The sequence below is a fragment of the Mustelus asterias genome, chromosome 3, assembly GCF_964213995.1.
Source record: "Mustelus asterias chromosome 3, sMusAst1.hap1.1, whole genome shotgun sequence".
Lineage (NCBI taxonomy): Eukaryota > Metazoa > Chordata > Chondrichthyes > Carcharhiniformes > Triakidae > Mustelus > Mustelus asterias.
The window spans coordinates 99,595,091-99,607,115 of NC_135803.1; the positions used below are offsets into that span (position 1 = coordinate 99,595,091).

Consider the following 12,025-nt stretch of genomic DNA (forward strand, 5'->3'; position numbering starts at 1 on the left):
TTTTAGCTGAATAAAGGCCTTTCTTGAAATATAAACAAATATCCTTTGGGAATGAAACCAAATGTATTAGGCTAAGCATCATCAATTCTGAATTCAAGAGAGTGAATCCAAGTGGGCAAATCTTAATTATCAATTTTAAATGTGCTCACTAGTACTTAAACAGAAGCGCAACCAACAGCAGGGCCTATGTCTTTGGAAGAAAAACAAGTGAGCTGTGTAGTTTAAGCTTTTGCTTTATTATTAATTGCATTGCACAAAGAACAAGGTACATCTCCTTCAGTGATTATGTTATCTCCCAACAGCTATTACAAGCCTATTCATTATTTTTTATCACCTGCGTGGAAAGGACAGCATTCTGATTGGTTAAGTACTACCTTTGTCCTTTTGACTTTGGGAGATCAGCATGCATGCATAAAGAAGGTGATGGGTTGATGCACTGTCACACTATAAATAGCACCTTGTAAGGTGGAGTGTTCTCAGGAAGAGTTAGTTAGCTCAGTTGGCTGGATGGCTGGTTTGCGTTGCAGAGCGATGCCAATAGCAGGGGTTCAATTCCTGTACCGGCTGAGGTTATTCATGAAGGCTGGCCTTCTCAACCTTGCCCCTCACCTGAGGTGTGGCGATCCTCAGGTTAAATCACCACCAGTCAACTTATGGACATCTGGATCTATGGTGACTTTACCTTTCACCTATTCTTTGATGAGCTAGAACTGGCATAGGTGGGATGGACAATGCCCTCCTCTGCTACCATTTCTATTCTAAGTAAGAACTATTCAAAGTGGCAACAACCAAACAGGCAGCTCAATGGTGGGCTTCTCTGTATTTGAGACATTTACCTGTACACATTTGCTTGACACTTTTTAACTCTCTCTCTCTCTCCTACAGCTTTGGCAGAGGTTTGAAAATGGCTTGAGCTTTTTTGAGCAAAAGGCTTTTGACATTTTGTGTCCCTCCCTTACATTCAGTAGTCCCCTTTAATTGTCATTAAATTTCAACTACAAGCACTTTTCAAGCCTCACAATTAATATTCCCCCTGCACCCATCCAGATGCGCACCTTGACTGATGAAGAAATATGATCATGCACAAAAATGTGTACTATTATTAGTGAAAAGGTTTGCCCAATTAAGAGAGCAAGAAAAATCCACTTCATACTCCTGACAACTATTCACTTTCAATTACCAAAGGAAAATGAGTTCCAGTCAGGCTCAGGTGAGTGACGTGTCACTTCCCATGGAGAAAAAGTGAATGTCCTATGTTTTCTGTCACAATGCAGTTAAAATAGAATAACATATAATATAATCTCAAATGTATTATTTCTTGTCACATGATGCACGCTCTTTAGAAGCAATGGACGTGCTCAGTTTATATAGTGCCAGAAATACTAGACACGAACAATTAATTTAATTTGATACAAAATGAAAAAGAATAAAATAGAGAAAATCAACGCTTTATAGTCACAATAAGTTTGTGTTATGTTGCAAGCTTTTTATCACAAGCTACTTAAAAAGAATGGTGAAGAAAAGTTAGGAATTTTTAACTGTAGCCAAAGAAGTAATGGAATGTACCTTTTACTTGAATTTTCTTAATACAGTGGCATATATCGGGCAATAGATTTTGGAAGTTTTGGCAGTGATTTAAGTCCCCTGTTACAAATCTTTCTCTCAGATTACCACCAGAAATTTTCTTCCCCTTCCTGCAAGTTCCTCCTCTCTTTACCTTCTCTATTCTTCCTGGAATGCTATTAATTGGATCTGATGATGTAGTTCTGAAGGATTTTCTGGATCTTGAAATTCTACAATGAAGGAAGAACCAAAGGAACCTATTGATGAAAGAACCAAATGTCTTCCCTCTTACCAATTTATAATTTCTTAACTCAGCCTTCCCCCATGTGACTTTCTTCCTTAACTCTACTGGATTAAAACCTGTCCTTGTAAAGGATTTAAACTAACTTCTTATCTGTATCTCATCAGATAAAGTGTAATCATATTCTAAGAGTAGAATGCAGAGCCAGAGGATGCAGTTAAATATTTGTGGATTAATTTCGATCAGTTACACAATTAGGCAGACAAATAGCAAATTAAAATTAATATCTATAGTTAGTAACTTGAAAAACATTCCAAGTGATGTGAATAATGGCAACACATGCTGAAAGAAATAGACTTAGCACATGGACATTGAAATGGACTTGGGAGTGATATTGAATCCATCTCTTTCAATGTTGTTACAATATACAGAATTAAAAATATGGAATGATGGGGCACACATGAGTATAATTCTGCAAAGATTGTCCTATTATAGAAAATTACATAGAATTTGATTGGGGTGTAACATTTTTATCTGGATTATCCATTTGGGTAAAATTAAGCACCTCTCCCCCCCCCCCTCCCCCCTCCATTTGGGTTTGTCTCATTCCTGCAGCAAGAATTTCTTTAGTATATCGAGCTGTTTATTATTATTTGTATTTGTATATCTCAATTCATTTATTAATCATCCTATTGATATGTGTAATTAAAAAGTTATGCAGTAAAGGAAAAAATAAATTGGTATGTAAATCACTTTACATAATTGTACAATTCTTGCCAGGATATTCTGGAGCATGAACCTTATTTTCAATGCCATACACAAAGTAGCTGTGATCTTTTCTTTTCCAATGGAAGTGCACTTCGGTGACAGGGATGAGTTCAATGGTATGGCGCTGTCAAAGGGAGGAAAACAAATCTGTTAGAGTTGCAGTGAGATGGGAATATATGACGAAGCGGACATTATTTGTGCAGTGAATGGTTAGAGGTTCTGGAATGCAGTGCCTGCCAATGTAGTGGAGGCACACAAAAGGGAATAATTAGCTGAAGGGAAAGGTTACCGTAGTTATGGGCAAAAGGTGGGGAGTAGGCCTAGCTGAATTGCTCTTGCAGAGAGCCAGCAAGGCCACAATAGACCGAATGGCTTATTTCTGTCTTATAACCACTCTACAATTCTCTGGAGATAAATACATGAGGAATAATCAGTTAATTGGGATAAAGGCCAGACTTAATCTGAACAAATGGTGAGAGTCATGGTAATATGAGCAAAATACTGCACAGATGGAATCTGAAACAAGAACAGAGGATGCTGGAAAAACCCAGCAGGTCTGCCAGCATCTATCAGGAGAGAAACGGGGTCAATGTTTTGAGTCATAGACCCTTCATCAGAACTGAAAGGAAGGAGAATGTTGGAGCAAAAGAAACTGCAACAAAAATTAGCAACTTCAAGAACAAACAACAGATAGCCTGGTGTGAGAAGGGAAAGAGTGTTCTCAATCGAAGTAATTCATTATGGAATATTAAAAAAAGAAAACAAAGGGAGGTTTAAGATGTAGAAGAAAGTTCAAAATCGAATCTAATGTCAGGTGGGATTCCTTTTCTAGAACACATTCCAGTGATTATTGCTGGAACAGTGTATATATGGAAACTGTGAGAATATGATAGTCAAGTGGTCAGCCGTTTCCCTCAGTCAGTTTTCAAGTAATATGTTCGAATCGCAATTGTCCCATTTGCCTGCTTCTAAACAAAACAGAGAAAAAGTTTCCAACTTTCGTAGGAATTAACCTGAGAGGGATCAAAATAATGAAAGGTCATCAACTCTCCAACTTCTAGAAATTACAGAATGATCCCCATCACCCTGCTGCAAGCAGAAGAATCATAGGGGCATTACAAAAATCCTTCCCACACATGGAAATTGGCCATTATGAAGTTCCTTGAGACGTAGTGCCTTCAACGAAGCAAAAGATAAATACGGATTAGTGAAATCCCCAACAATTGCCATCAAGATCAACAGACACTGAACCTCCAGGGGCTTGCTGAATTGTTCTATGCTCACTACTGGGCTCTCTGCACCAATATCAGAACCAATATCTTACAATGCAACCTGAATACAATCTGCTTCTGCATTATGTTTATAAAACTAGTTGTTTCATAATTAATTAACTTAAATAATTTAATTACTGGTTCTCTGAGAAGACTCAATAGACCAGCTTTCAGAAACACATATCTATACAATGTTGCATGGAGCTTCGACTATTGACAAAAGTTCAGTTGTCAACCCTATATGTGAGACAGTTAATTCATTATTTCCAAATAAATGGGTTAAATTTTGCTGAAGATTGTCAGTATGTATGCCTTTTAGTAACAACATCACATATATACATGGATGATCTTTCTCTAGTGATACTGTGCTGACAGATTGTTGTCTCCATTGATATTCCCTCACTGCACTGCAAACTTATTGTATTGCATCTGACGAAGAATCATCCAGGCTATAAACATTGGCTGTCAGACCTGTTGAGATTTTCCAGAATTTTCTATTTTTGTTTCAGATTTCAGCATCTGCAGTAATCTGCTTTTATATTTTATTGTTGCACTGCATGGTGCTTTTCAAGTTGATGCATGGCTGCGCATCTTCAAGGGAATGTTGCTTGTACAATGGCCTGTTAGTTACCTGCACAGCACGTTTCCCAAATGCAGCAAGGCTGTGCTTTTCTGCAGCTTAGATGGACCATTGGCCACCACATAACCTTTTTTGGCCACTCATTGGACGTGCATGTTGGAGAGCAGCTTCATAGGCTATCCACAGCTAAAAACAACTAGCCTGCTTTCCTGAGGCTCAGGCTGCAGTGTAAAAACAGCTGTTAGGTTGCTCTGTCTTCCTTTTCCTTTACCCTGAAAAAATGTTCCGTTCTGACAAAAGGACATTGGACAGAATCTTTTTCTCTCGCTGGCCCTGAGTATGGAGGCAGGAAGGGCATGTAATTAGGCAGGATGTTAGCAAACCTGAACCCTACCACTTTCCCATCTCCACCTGTTCAAGTTCTAGGTGGGAAACCCCAAAATCAACCTTCCCATCATAACACCAATTGAGTCTCTCAAGTAGTTAAGGACATTAAGGACATTTAAGGGCCTTATTCTACCACTGCTGCTATTAACTTAGCTGCAGGTGGGCTTGTGCTGTGTGGCGTGCACAACAGGTAAACCTTTGCAGGCTACCTGTCACCTGCAACTGGGGTCAGGGGAGGCGAGGGGGTGATACCTTGGTCAAAGACACTGCAAACTTGTTAGTGCCTGATCAAGGGGGTCTGGAAATCTGGAAGTGGTGGGTGGGGGGAAGGGATGGCCCATTGAGAGCCATCCTACTATCCTTGCTGCTGAACCCTGCTCCCCACAGTCTCCACCCACCCTGTCAATACCCACCACCCACTCTCATAGAATCATAGAAACCCTACAGTGCAGAAAGAGGCCATTTGGCCCATCGAGTCTGCACCGACCACAATCCCACCCAAGCCTTACCCCCATATCCCTACATATTTTACCCACTAATCCCTCTAATCTATGCATCTCAGGACACTAAGGGGCAATTTTAGCGTGGCCAATCAACCTAACCCGCACACCTTTGGACTATGGGAGGAAACCGGAACACCCGGAGGAAACCCATGCAGACACGAGGAGAAGGTGCAAACTCCACACAGACAGTGACCCAAGCTGGGAATTGAACCCAGGTCCCTGGAGCTGTGAAGCAGCAGTGCTAACCACTGTGCTACCGTGCCGCCCATGCACTGTGCCACCGTGCCGCCTCTCCTATCCACACTATTACTTACATGTGCCCTGGGGCGCTCTACCATCCTTGGACTCTGGGGCCAGTCGTTCCAGCTGCAGTCACAGCCTCCCTTTTGGTGCTGCTGCGCACAAGAGGCTGCCAATCTCTGATTGGCTGGCAGCTCTCCATAGGTGAGACATCCACCCTCAGGGTCTTGATTCCAGGACAAGGCCCAAGTGGGCTTGCCACTGCCTGATTGGCTTGTGCTCTGTTGGGCCTACCTGTAAAGAGGCAGCATGGGTCTCTCACTGGCTCTCCAGCTGGCAGGCAAGACTCCTGACACCTCAACAAGATTCCACCCCATTAACTCAGTTTCTCCCTCCTGATGCTGCCAGATCTACTGAGTATTTCCAGCATTTTCTGTTTCCAACATTGAGAGTACTTTGTTTTTCTCCTCACCTGTTGAATTATACGTGAGGTTTTGCCAAACTGAGTCCAATGTTCCTGGATCCCCTGTTGAGATACCTGCTGAATCTTAGAATCTGGGAAGTTAATTATAGGATACACCTGGGAAGCAAGAAGGAAATGTGACATAAGGATATGACATGAGCTAAAATGTAAATATTCAGTAACAAATGAAGGAACAGGCAAAATAGTTAGAGGAATATGAAAGACTTTACAAATTATGCAGTACCTTAGAGTTTGGCAAAATGACTTCTCAAGGTGATTTCTTAGTTACATTAAGGGACTAGTTACCCCATGAGAAAATAAGCCATTGGGCTTTGTAGATTGGGTGGAGGGTTGGGGTTCGATTTAGATTTTTGGGCAATCATGCAATTAACCACCCATTCCTGCAGCAAAGTGATCCCTGTGATGTTGAGGTCCTGCTCTCTGTTAAGTTTGGCATGTGTGCTGTAGGGTGCCAAACAGCAAAGGTAAATTGCATCCTGGAGAATGGGCATCCCAGGATGACAACGGCTCAAGTTATTTTTGTGAACTCTGATGAAGCATTCCCGTTCCTCCAGAACCCAGAACAATAATGTGACACTCCCCTCTGGTGACCATCTTGGACTCCATCGTCTGTGGAACTGGTCAGAATGTACATGACGCAGGTTTGGATCCACTCTGACTGAAAATGGCAGTAAGAGTCCTATTTATGGCAATAAGATCCTGATTTTCAAATGAATATGGGACTGTTGCTTGGAGCAAGTGGGCACTTTGGACAGCTGATCATAGGGTCCCTTTCAAAATGGACCTGGCTGCATTGTCAGTGTTAAAGAGGCAGAATGGCTTCTGACCCCATTTTAAGGTCATTGATATCAGGTAAAAGCAGAAGAAACCACCCCAGATCAAGTCTTTCAGCCTCATGTCGACCTCGTCCCTTACCTGAACCTGTTGATCACTGAAGAGATTTTGCCCGTTGACCTTGCTAAGGAGCTTTGTAGGAAATTCACATTGCTGTGCAATAATCTGTTCAAATGTGTTATTTTCCCTGTTTAAGAAGCAGAGGATAAGGGCAATTCTTCCAACAGTTCATTAGAAATGCAGCTTGTTTTTAAATTTCCACTTTCAAAGCCTGAAATACATTTCAGTCGGTACCCCAGTAAAACTATGTAGAGTTTTGTTCTAATTAAATATCTATCTATGTATTGAAGTACATTTTACAGAGCCCTATTCCTGGTGTGGAGCACTGATAGTTGGGCACATAGGTTGCAGATTCAATCATGTTACAGACATTTCTCTTACTCCACCCTGTCAAAGAACAAAGAACAAAGAACAGTACAGCACAGGAAACAGGCCCTTCGGCCCTCCAAGCCTGTGCCGCTCCTTGGTCCAACTAGACCAATCATTTGTATCCCTCCATTCCCAGGCTGCTCATGTGACTATCCAGGTAAGTCTTAAACGATGTCAGCGTGCATGCCTCCACCACCCTACTTGGCAGCGCATTCCAGGCCCCCACCACCCTCTGTGTAAAAAACATCTGAGTTATACTTTGCCCCTCTCACCTTGAGCCCGTGACCCCTCGTGATCGTCACCTCTGACCTGGGAAAAAGCTTCCCACTGTTCATCCTATCTATCCCCTTCATAATCTTGTACACCTCTATTAGATCTCCCCTCATTCTCCGTCTTTCCAGGGAGAACAACCCCAGTTTACCCAATCTCTCCTCATAGCTAAGACCCTCCATACCAGGCAACATCCTGGTAAACCTTCTCTGCACTCTCTCTAACGCCTCCACGTCCTTCTGGTAGTGCGGCGACCAGAACTGGCGCAGTACACCAATTGTGGCCTAACCAGCGTTCTATACAGCTGCATCATCAGACTCCAGCTTTTATACTCTATACCCCGTCCTATAAAGGCAAGCATACCATATGCCTTCTTCACCACCTTCTCCACCTGTGTTGCCACCTTCAAGGATTTGTGGACTTGCACACCTAGGTCCCTCTGTGTTTCTATACTCCTGATGACTCTGCCATTTATTGTATACTCCTCCCGACATTATTTCTTCCAAAATGCATCACTTCGCATTTATCCGGATTAAACTCCATCTGCCACCTCTCCGCCCAATTTTCCAGCCTATCTATATCCTGCTGTATTGCCCGACAATGCTCTTCGCTATCCGCAAGTCCAGCCATCTTCGTGTCATCCGCAAACTTGCTGATTACACCAGTTACACCTTCTTCCAAATCATTTATATATATCACAAATAGCAGAGGCCCCAGTACAGAGCCCTGCGGAACACCACTGGTCACAGACCTCCAGCCGGAAAAAGACCCTTCGACCGGTACCCTCTGTCTCCTATGGCCAAGCCAGTTCTCCACCCATCTAGCCACTTCTCCTTGTATCCCATGAGCCTTAACCTTCTTAACCAACCTGCCATGTGGGACTTTGTCAAATGCCTTACTGAAATCCATATAGACGACATCCACGGCCCTTCCTTCATCAACCGTTTTTGTCACTTCCTCAAAAAACTCCACCAAATTTGTAAGGCACGACCTCCCTCTTACAAAACCATGCTGTCTGTCACTAATGAGATTGTTCCATTCTAAATGCACATACATCCTGTCTCTAAGAATCCTCTCCAACAACTTCCCTACCACGGACGTCAAACTCACCGGCCTATAATTTCCCGGGTTATCCCTGCTACCCTTCTTAAACAACGGGACCACATTCGCTATCCTCCAATCCTCAGGGACCTCACCCGTGTCCAAAGAAGCGACAAAGATTTCCGTCAGAGGCCCAGCAATTTCATCTCTCGTCTCCCTGAGCAGTCGAGGATAGATGCCATCAGGCCCTGGAGCTCGAGCGGTTTCACCTCGGAAGCAGAGTCTTGCATTGCAACCTCTAAAGAGTCTAGAAGCCTGTCATACCTTAATGCATCACTTTGAAAAGTGACTTTACAATAACAACAACCTGTATTTATATGTTACCTTTAACACAATAAAACATCCCAAGGCACTTCACAGGAGCATTACAAAGCAACATTTGACACTGTGTCAATTAGGTCAGATAACCAAAGGCTTGGTCAAAAAGTCAGGTTTGAAGGGACATCTTAAGGGAAGAAAAAGAGGCAGAGAGGTTTAGGGAGGGAATTAGAACATAGAACATAGAACAGTACAGCACAGAACAGGCCCTTCGGCCCACGATGTTGTGCCGACCTTCATCTGAAACCAAGATCAAGCTATCCCACTCCCTACCATCCTGGTGTGCTCCATGTGCCTATCCAATAACCGCTTAAATGTTCCTAAAGTGTCTGACTCCACTATCACTGCAGGCAGTCCATTCCACACCCCAACCACTCTCTGCGTGAAGAACCTACCTCTGATATCCTTCCTATATCTCCCACCATGAACCCTATAGTTATGCCCCCTCGTAATAGCTCCATCCACCCGAGGAAATAGTCTTTGAACGTTCACTCGATCTATCCCCTTCATCATTTTATAAACCTCTATTAAGTCTCCCCTCAATCTCCTCCGCTCCAGAGAGAACAGCCCCAGCTCCCTCAATCTTTCCTCATAAGACCGACACTCCAAACCAGGCAGCATCCTGGTAAATCTCCTCTGCACTCTTTCCAGCGCTTCCACATCCTTCTTATAGTGAGGTGACCAGAACTGCACGCAATATTCCAAATGCGGTCTCACCAAGGTCCTGTACAGTTGCAGCATAACCCCACGGCTCTTAAACTCCAACCCCCTGTTAATAAAAGCTAACACACTATATGCCTTCTTCACAGCTCTATCCACTTGAGTGGCAACCTTTAGAGATCTGTGGATATGGACCCCAAGATCTCTCTGTTCCTCCACAGTCTTCAGAACCCTACCTTTAACCCTGTAATCCACATTTAAATTAGTCCTACCAAAATGAATCACCTCACATTTATCAGGGTTAAACTCCATTTGCCATTTTTCAGCCCAGCTTTGCATCCTATCTATGTCTCTTTGCAGCCTACAACAGCCCTCCACCTCATCCACTACTCCACCAATCTTGGTGTCATCAGCAAATTTACTGATCCACCCTTCAGCCCCCTCCTCTAAGTCATTAATAAAAATCACAAAGAGCAGAGGACCAAGCACCGATCCCTGTGGCACTCCGCTAGCAACCTGCCTCCAGTCCGAAAATTTTCCATCCACCACCACCCTCTGTCTTCGATCAGACAGCCAGTTACCTATCCAATCGGCCAACTTTCCCTCTATCCCACACCTCCTTACTTTCATCATAAGCCGACCATGGGGGACCTTATCAAACGCCTTACTAAAATCCATGTATATGACATCAACCGCCCTACCTTCATCAACACACCTAGTTACCTCCTCAAAAAATTCTATCAAATTTGTGAGGCACGATTTGCCCTTCACAAATCCGTGCTGACTATCCCAGATTAATCCGCATCTTTCTAAATGGTCGTAAATCCCATCCCTAAGGACCTTTTCCATCAATTTACCAACCACCGAAGTCAGACTAACCGGTCTATAATTACCAGGGTCATTTCTATTCCCTTTCTTAAACAGAGGAACAACATTTGCCACTCTCCAGTCCTCTGGCACCATCCCCGTGGACAGCGAGGACCCAAAGATCAAAGCCAAAGGCTCTGCAATCTCATCCCTCGCCTCCCAAAGAATCCTAGGATACATTTCATCAGGCCCAGGGGACTTATCGACCTTCAGTTTATTCAAAACTGCCAATACATCCTCCCTCCGAACATCTATTTCCTCCAGCCTATTAGCCTGTAACACCTTCTCTTCCTGAAAAACATGGCCCCTCTCCTTGGTGAACACTGAAGAAAAGTATTCATTCATCACCTCGCCTATCTCTACTGATTCCATACACAAGTTCCCACCACTGTCCTTGACCGGCCCTAACCTCACCCTGGTCATTCTTTTATTCCTCACATAAGAGTAAAAAGCCTTGGGGTTTTCCTTGATCCGACCCGCCAAGGAATTCCAGAACCTAGGGCCAAGGCAAGTGAAGACACAGCCATCAATCATGGAGCTATTGAAATTGGGGATGATCAAGAGGCCAGAATTAGAGGAGTGCAGATATCTTGGAAGGTTGTGAAGCTGGAAGAGATTAGAGATAGGGAGGTCACCCAATGGAGAAATTTGAAAATAAGGATGATAATTATAAAATGGACGCTTTGCTTAACTGGGAGCCAGTTAACAATGAGTACTAGGTTAATGGGCAAATGGGACTTGGCATGAATAAGGCCCAGGCACTAGGTCTGTGGGTGACCTCAAATTTACAGAGGGTAGTAACAAGGAGATTGGCCAGGAGTGCTTTGGAATAGGTAAGTATCACGGCAGCAAAAGCATGGATAAGGATTTAAGCAGATGAGCTGAGGCAGGGCGGAGTAGGTAATCTTAGTGGTGTCACAGGTATGCAGTCATGGGATCAGATATAACAACAGGAATGCAACCATTCTGGTTCAGTCTCAGATAGTTGCTTGGGAGAGAGATTGAGTTGATGGCCTGTGATGCACTATCAATCAAGCAAAGACTAGTTTGTATGCTAGAACAAACTGGCTTTTATTCGCAAAAGACTCGGAGCATACCCATGCCAGGGACTGAGGCAGGGGGGTGGGGAGCAGTCACCTTTATACCTGCACCAGGGGGGGGAGGAGTCTCAGGCAGGGCCGGCAGGGGCATGTCCAGGCATGTCTCACACACACACAGGCAATAAGCTTAACAGTGGTTTACCACATTCACCCCCTGCTTTTAAAAAAAAGTCCAGCGGGGGTGAGGTGGGTGGAACGATATTTACAGAATTACAAATTTACAAATTCAGTCTCTGTGGAGGCTTGATCTGCCGTAGCGACCACCATAGTGCCGGTTGTGGTGTCGGTTCCGGTGGCTGCGGTATTGGTTCAGGCGCCAGGCCGTAGTCGCTTGAGTCGTCTGTAGTCCAATCCGATTGTCGGGTGCGTGGTGGCGGCTCCTGGGGCTCAGGCATGCTGTATACGGGGG

At 43.8% G+C, this 12,025-nt stretch overlaps 1 protein-coding gene and 1 long non-coding RNA gene across 4 annotated transcripts in view; both read right to left on the minus strand.

Annotated features, from left to right (window-relative positions):
• Positions 1-215: 215 nt before the first annotated feature.
• LOC144491503 (uncharacterized) overlaps positions 216-12,025 on the minus strand; it is a 279,152-nt gene continuing 267,342 nt past the window's right edge. The window contains exon 2 of the long non-coding RNA XR_013497458.1: positions 216-1,793. This is a non-coding gene — a long non-coding RNA (uncharacterized LOC144491503). The remainder of the gene's footprint in view (positions 1,794-12,025) is intronic.
• The window catches only part of LOC144491502 (protein SSUH2 homolog), a 122,345-nt gene continuing 110,535 nt past the window's right edge, over positions 216-12,025 (minus strand). For all 3 annotated transcript variants that reach the window (XM_078209402.1, XM_078209403.1, XM_078209401.1), the window contains exons 10-12: positions 6,953-7,058; positions 6,026-6,133; positions 216-2,696 (exon numbers count right to left, since the gene is read on the minus strand). In XM_078209402.1, coding sequence (XP_078065528.1) covers positions 2,559-2,696; positions 6,026-6,133; positions 6,953-7,058 — 352 coding nt within the window. In that variant the 3' untranslated portion in view covers positions 216-2,558. The remainder of the gene's footprint in view (positions 2,697-6,025; positions 6,134-6,952; positions 7,059-12,025) is intronic.